The 8,230-nt window shown below is 33.2% G+C and overlaps 1 protein-coding gene across 1 annotated transcript; it reads left to right on the forward strand.

Moving 5' to 3' along the window:
• The first annotated feature begins 762 nt into the window (after positions 1–762).
• On the forward strand, positions 763–2,092 carry LOC139840423 (pelargonidin 3-O-(6-caffeoylglucoside) 5-O-(6-O-malonylglucoside) 4'''-malonyltransferase-like). The gene has a single exon (XM_071830690.1). It carries the CDS (start codon positions 763–765, stop codon positions 2,044–2,046), a length of 1,284 nt encoding a protein of 427 aa, XP_071686791.1. The 3' UTR covers positions 2,047–2,092.
• The last annotated feature ends 6,138 nt before the right edge of the window (positions 2,093–8,230 follow it).

Genomic DNA, 8,230 nt, shown 5'->3' on the forward strand with positions numbered 1-8,230 from the left:
TTGGTAATGGTAATTATCACTCCGTATATTATTAAGTGTCTTCACGTTGAACACATGTTAGTAAATTAACACTATACACTAGTAAGTACAAATAATGTGTGATGTACTGATGTAACGTGTTATCTCCTCTTCACGATGAACACATCCTCTTAGGTTTGGTAAAGGGAATCACCTAACGTGTTATCCTCGTTTAATTCTTGATCGGGGATAGAAATTTGGCGTGAAACAATTAATAGTAAGTTGGTAATATCGGGCCATAAGGGTAATTGTGCACCTTCCACGGCCGTATAGCTTGTTTTAGGTCCCTTTTTGTTTTTTTTAGCTTGTTTAATTTGTGGGGTAGTTTTAGATGTTCGTTTAGTTGTTTGGTATATTTTGGTTAGTGGCGTTTGATATTTGCTTTGTTTGTTTGCTTCATTGTTTTCGTTTGATCGTATTTCTTCCATGAAAGTACATTACTTACGAGGTTCTACCTTCCATGGAGGAGCCAATGTGCTCGTTCATAGGAGGGTTTTTTCGCTTAAAAAAAAACTTGAACTTGATTTGATTCCTTAAAATAGTCGACACATATGTCCTTTTTTTGTATTTATAATTTATATTTAATATAAATATATACTACTTCCATATCTACTCAAATAGTTTATATAATAATAAAATTGAAGCATGTAAGATCTCATGTCAATTATAAATGCAACTCCGGTTTAGGTGAAAGCATTATCATCTTCTTGCTCTTCTTCAACAAAAGAGTACTAAACACCAACGATGATGAAGATTGAAAAACAATCAAGCTCATTCATAAAACCTTTATTCTTAACCCCTCAAATCCATCGTCACCATAACTTCGGATCCCTCGATGAAGTAGCTCCTTTTGTGACTGTAGATGTAGTTCTTTTCTTCTCTCCAATCAAGGATCAAGTTGGAAAGTTTGTAGTTGGGCTAGAAAAATCCCTTGAGAAAACTTTAACGCAATTTTACCCTCTTGCCGGTAGATATGTTGATGAAACTCAAATCGTTGAGTGTAACGATGAAGGCGTTGAGTTTATACACGCCAAAGCTAACACGAAACTTCAAGAAATATTTGCATCAGAAATGTATCCTATATTGGTTGATGAATTTGTTTCCTTTAGAACAGGTGTGACTCATAAGTTGACTGACCCCTTACTTATAATACAAGTTACTAAATTCGAGTGTGGAGGGTTAGCCCTTGGTGTAAGTGCTACACACAAGCTTGTTGATGCGTCCACTTTGTGTACATTCTTGAATCACTGGGCTGCTATAAACCGAGAAGAAAATGAGATTGAATTCTCAGGCCCCGGTTTCAACTCATCGTCACTGTTTCCAGCTCGTGGTCTACGTCGTAGAGTTCGACCAACTATCAACGATGATATGGTAAGCAAGTTTACGAGAAAGAAATATTCATTCAGTGAGAGTGAAATATTAAATATTAAAGCAAACACTGCGGTCGCAAGTGGAAATATTAGCCCCAGTCGTTGGTCAAAGGTACAGTTGGTGATGGCCATCGTAGCAAAGGCGTTCATTGATGTGGATCGCGTGAGAAACAAATATTCAAGAGAGTCTATGGTAGTACAACCAGTTAATCTAAGGGGGAAAATGAAATCCCTTATTCCTATGAATTCTTGTGGGAATCTTGTGACATATTGTGCCACGAAATCTGGTATATTTGAAACTACGATAGAGTTGGCAGATGTTATAAGTGATTCCGTCAAGAATACTCTAAATAACTTGTCGAAAGTACACCATGACACAGAAGAAGGAGCATCTATGGTTTTAAATTTCATGTCTCAAAAAGCTCCTGAATCTACTCATTTGATTGGTATGGCTAGTTGGTGCAAGTTCCCTTTCTATGAAGCTAACTTTGGTTTTGGAAAGCCAATTTGGGTTGCCCCAGGGGCAATACCACGAAAAAATTCAGCACATTTGATGGACGATCCGAAAGGAGATGGAATCGAAGCACATGCCTTTTTGGAAGTTAACGACGTCTCTATTTTTGAAGAAAGTCTGAATGCAAATGCTTTTCGTGCTTAAGGGTTTATATCTTTCGCTTGTTTGGTCATTTGATTTTAATGTAAGATGATCGAGATCGATTATATCAAATGGGTTCAGTTGGTTCGTATGCTATGTAGATGAAATAGGGAAATTGGTCTTAAAATTCAACCAACATCTTCAGCATCTTCAAAGTTCAAGCCAATGGGTTACATTGTTTAATACTTGGTTCTTTTCAATGGTCAAATAGTTTGAAATTGTTCATTACTTTGTACTTAAAATCTGCCAGCTTGTGTTTGTAATTTGACCAAATCAAGTAATATATATCAATGTGTGTTTTTTAATATATATATCTCTATCTCTATTAATAATAACTGTTATAATGACATATATATATATATATATATATTGTTATAAAAGTAATAATTGGATGATAATTTTATTATTATTTTATATATTGCATAGTATATTTTTTTGAGTATAAATAGGTGTGTTGTGTTAGAGTTTATGAGAGGTATTATTTTGGTTAACACACTCTCTCTCTATAGATTCCAAATGCCACCAAACTCTCATTGTACATTTTCCTATAAATAAAAAACCAATTACTCATACCTTTTGTTCAACCCTTGTTTTCTCCGTTTTACAGTATCTCTATCTCTATATACCTTCTACAGTCAAGAACCACTAAAAAGGTAGTTATAAGCCTACCGAATTATAACACGTTATCAGCACGATTATCTCAACATTTATACTAAATATGGTTGGCTCTGCCACCTAACTAATATATGGTCGGTTATACCACCTAAATGATATATGGTCGACACTGTCGCCTAATTTACATTTATGTTATCTAACATTTATTTAAGTATACTAACATTTACATTTATGTTATCTAACATTTATTTATGTATACTAACATTTACATTTATGTTATCTAACATTTATTTATGTATACTAACATTTACATTTATGTTATCTAACATTTATTTATGTATACTAACATTTACAGTTATGTTCACTAACATTTATATTTATGTTATATATGGCCGGTTATACCGCCTGAATTATATTTTCTGTAATCTAACTCTTATTAACTTCACTAACATTTATATTTATGTTAATAAGACCTCATGATTGTACGCAACACGTCATTTGACAACACGGTACTTTATGTACGCAACACGTCATTTGACAACACGGTACCATGGGTCGAGATTAATTCCGATCAATACGAATACGATGGGGTCTTTATATGTTATCTAACATTTATGATTACTTATGCAATTAATCATTATTTATTTCATGCATACTAATGTTTATTCTTAAATTTATAATCTTAAAAGTTAAAATAAAAAAAGTAGTTTGTATTTTTATTAAAAGTAAATCTTAAAAGTTAAAATAGAAAAAGTAGTTTGTATTTTTATTAAAAGTAAATCTTAAAGGTTAAAATAAGAAAAATATATTATAATGATATATATTATAACTTAATATATATTATAATAATATCATTAATAATATAATATGAACCTATATTCTCTTATGATATTATTATTTGTAATCATACCATTATTCATTTGTTTGCTACTTATGAATCTAAACTAATTCTAATTTCATGTTGTTATTTGTCAATGAAAAAAAAATTTTATTATGATTATGATTATGATTATGATTTATGTTGTTCATCTTTCTGAAAATAGAAAATGTCAAACTTATCAAAGCTTGAGTTTGATGCCTTAGACGTATCGGGAACAAACTACACATCATGGGTTATGGACGTAGAAATAAATCTTGGATCATTGGGTATTCTAGAAACTTTAAAAGAAAATAATACTTGTTCCGATCAAGATAAATTAAAATCAATTGCTTTTATTCGCAAACATATTGATACCACCTTAAAACATATGTTTCTCACTATCAAAGATCCACATGTTTTATGGGAAAGTATCAAGAGTAGATTCGATAATCAAAAGGAAATATTACTCCCGGCTGCGAGGGAAGAATGGAGAAATCTAAGGTTCCAAGATTTCAAAAAGGTAAGTGAATACAGCTCGGCCATGTTCAAGATCCGTTCAAAGCTTCAATTCTGTGGTCAAGAAATAAGTGATGCTGATATGATGGAGAAAACTTTCTCCACAATGCATTCTGCAAACATAACTGTGCAAGAAAATTTAAGATTGCAGAATTATAAAACTTTTTCCAAACTTCAAACTTATCTCTTAGTTGCAGAAGTTAATAAAGAATTACTGATGAAAAATCAAGAATCTCGTCCTACCGGTGCGCTAGCATTTACTGAAGCTAATGCTATTAACAATAATAATAATAAAAGAAGAAATGCACATGGACGAGGGCGTGGACAAGGTCGTAGCCATATTGGCCAAAACCATCATCATGGAAATTACCATAACAATAATAAAAATCATAACTATGTTCGAAATCACCCTTATGGTAATGGTCGTGGTGGTGGTCGTGGTCGTGGTGGTCGTAGTCGTGGACAAAGTAATAATAATCCACAAAATTATAAAATCCAAACACCATACAATCCCACAAATCACAATGTTGAAGAAGGCTCTTCAAAGAATGTTGAAGATTCTTGTTACCGATGTGGTAAAATTGGCCACTGGTCTAAAAACTGCCGAACAAATCAGCATTCTGTTAATCGGTATCAAGAATCCCTAAAGGGAAAAAGAAAAGAAGCAAATCTTGTGGATGACCTTGATACAAAAATCACTGAGCCAACTTGTGACTACTTTAATGAATAAATTTCTAATATCTATATATATAGATATCCTATTATATGTTCTCGTTAAATAAATGGTTGTAGATTTTCAATCTACACCATATCTAGTTTACTACATATTTCCTTATTATGTGCTATCGTTTGTAACATGTTTTGAATGTAATATATTGATGAATTATGTACTCATTATTTGTTTCTCATATTTTTTTTTGAAGTTCATGATGTATACTGCCGGAGTAAAAAATCAATCAAATGGTGGAGATATTTGTATTGCAGACAGTGGTGCCACTCACACCATACTCAAATCTAAAAAGTATTTCACAGACTTGAAAGCAACGGAAGGAACTATACATACTATATCAGGTCCTGTGGACTTAATAAAAGGAATGGGAAAGGCAAAATTCATGTTACCAAATGGTACGAATTTTCTGATAAATAACGCCTTATTTTCTCCCATGTCAAAGAGAAATTTGTTAAGTTTCTCCGACATATACCAAAATGGATATGATTATCAGTCAGTGACAACAGAAAATGAAAAATATTTAAGTATCACTGATAAGAATCGTGTAATTGAAAAACTACCAAGACTTCATTCTGGTTTACATTATACACATATAAATGTACCTGAAGTAAATGTGGTAGTTAAAGAAAAATCATGTGATCCTGTAATGATCAGTTTGTGGCATGAGAGATTAGGCCACCCAGGATCAACAATGATGAAAAGAATAATACAAAATACACATGGACATCCATTGGCGGATCAAAGGATCCCTCATGATGCACTTATCCCATGTACATCATGCTCACTTGGAAAATTGATAATAAGACCATCACCTCTTAAGGTTGAAAAAGAATCACCAATGTTTCTTGAAAGAATTCAAGGTGATATATGTGGACCAATTCATCCACCATGTGGACCATTTAGATATTTTATGGTCCTAATAGACGCATCTAGTAGATGGTCTCATGTTTGTCTATTATCAAGTAGAAACATGGCATTTGCAAAATTTCTTGCTCAAATTATTAAATTGAGAGCACATTTCCCTGATTATACTATTAAAAGGGTAAGGCTGGATAATGCTGGTGAGTTTACATCTCAAGCATTTAATGATTTTTGCATGTCTATTGGGATTGTTGTTGAACATCCTGTTGCTCATGTGCATACACAAAATGGTTTAGCTGAATCACTAATTAAACGATTGCAGTTAATAGCTAGACCATTGATAATGAGAACAAAACTCCCAGTATCGGTATGGGGTCATGCAATTTTACATGCTGCATCATTAATTCGCATTAGACCAAGTGCAAGTCATACATATTCTCCTTTACAACTTGCTTTTGGCCATCAGCCAAATATTTCCCATCTTAGAACATTTGGTTGTGCGGTTTATGTTCCTATCGCACCACCACAACGCACTAAAATGGGTCCTCAAAGAAGGATGGGAATATATGTTGGATACGAAACATCTTCAATCATAAGATATATTGAACCCATGACGGGTGATGTTTTTACAGCACGTTTTGCTGATTGTCACTTTAATGAAACATTATTCCCTAGATTAGGGGGAGAAATAAAAAATAAAGAAAATGATGTTTCATGGTATGAACCTCAATTAATGTATCTTGATCCTCGTACAAAAGAATGCGAGACCGAAGTTCAAAAAATAATGCATATGCAAGAACTTGCGAATAAATTGCCTGATGCATTTACAGATACAAAAAGAGTGACTAAATCATATATACCAGCAGTAAATGCTCCAGCTCGAATTGAAATTCCAAAAGCTGACAATAAAATCACTCATGAGTCTTTGCCACGCCTGAAACGTGGTAGACCAATTGGTTCCAAAGATAAAAATCCTCGAAAAAGAAAATCAGCTGATAATGAGGTAAAAGAAAGTGTTCAAGAAGAACCACAAATCAATACTCCTTCTTCAGAGGAGATTGATGATGTCAATACAGAAATTGCAATCAATTATGCACATTCAAAAATAGTATGGAACCGGAATGAAATGAAAAATCTTGATGAGATATTTTCATATAATGTTGCATATTACATCATGAATGATGATGATGATCCAGAACCAAAATCTGTCGTGGAATGTCAAAATAGACATGATTGGGATCATTGGAAAGGAGCAATACGAGCTGAAATTGAATCGCTCAATAAAAGAAAAGTTTTCGGATCTATTTTGCTCACACCTAAAGATGTGAAACCTGTGGGGTATAGATGGATTTTTGTGCGAAAAAGAAATGAGAAAAATGAAATTACAAGGTATAAAGCTAGACTTGTAGCTCAAGGTTTTTCTCAAAGACCAGGAATTGATTATGAGGAAACGTATTCTCCTGTTATGGATGCAATTACTTTTAGATACTTAATCAGCCTGGCAGTTTCTAAAAATTTAGAAATGCATCTCATGGATGTTGTTACTGCTTATCTATATGGATCACTTGATAGTGATATATATATGAAGATACCTGAAGGATTTAAGGTATCGGAATCATCCAATGCAAAACCCAAAGAAATGTACTCAATTAAATTACAAAGATCTTTATATGGGTTGAAACAATCGGGTCGCATGTGGTATAAACGATTAAGTGATTACTTGATAAGCAAAGGGTATACCAATAATCTTATTTGCCCATGTGTTTTCATTAAGAAAACAACATCTGGATATGTGATCATAGCTGTTTATGTTGATGATCTTAATATCATAGGTACAAATAAAGAGATCCATGAAGCCATTCAACTTCTAAAGAAAGAATTTGAAATGAAAGATCTCGGAAAAACCAAGTATTGCCTTGGTTTACAAATTGAACATATGCCTAATGGTTTACTTGTACATCAAACAACATATACTGAAAAGATTTTAAAACGTTTTAATATGGACAAGGCAAAACCATTAAGTACTCCTATGGTTGTTAGATCACTTAATGTTGACACTGATCCATTTCGTCCCTGTGAAGATCATGAAGATATCCTGGGACCAGAAGTACCATATCTTAGTGCAATTGGAGCTCTTATGTATCTTACAAATTGTACAAGACCTGACATTTCTTTTGCAGTTAATTTGTTGGCAAGGTTCAGCTCAGCCCCTACCAAAAGACACTGGAATGGGATCAAACACATATTTCGATACCTTCGAGGAACTACTGATTTAGGATTATTTTATTCTAACGAATCAAAACAAGATTTGGTTGGTTATGCAGATGCAGGTTATTTATCTGATCCACATAAAGCTAAATCTCAAAATGGATATATATTCCTAAATGGAGGTACTGCAATATCATGGCGTTCTCAAAAACAAACACTTGTTGCAACATCATCAAATCATGCTGAAGTGATTGCATTACATGAAGCTACTCGAGAATGTTTTTGGTTGAGATCAATGACACAATTCATTACTGATTCTTGTGGACTAGACCGCGATAAAAGTCCAACAACTATCTATGAAGATAATGCAGCTTGCATAGCACAGATGAAAGAAGGGT

The sequence above is a fragment of the Rutidosis leptorrhynchoides genome, chromosome 4 (assembly GCF_046630445.1).
Source record: "Rutidosis leptorrhynchoides isolate AG116_Rl617_1_P2 chromosome 4, CSIRO_AGI_Rlap_v1, whole genome shotgun sequence".
NCBI classification, from domain to species: domain Eukaryota; kingdom Viridiplantae; phylum Streptophyta; class Magnoliopsida; order Asterales; family Asteraceae; genus Rutidosis; species Rutidosis leptorrhynchoides.

Excerpts from the sequence above, each read along its gene's own strand:
- LOC139840423 (XM_071830690.1), top strand. The coding sequence starts at position 763 with ATGATGAAGATTGAAAAACAATCAAGCTCATTCATAAAACCTTTATTC.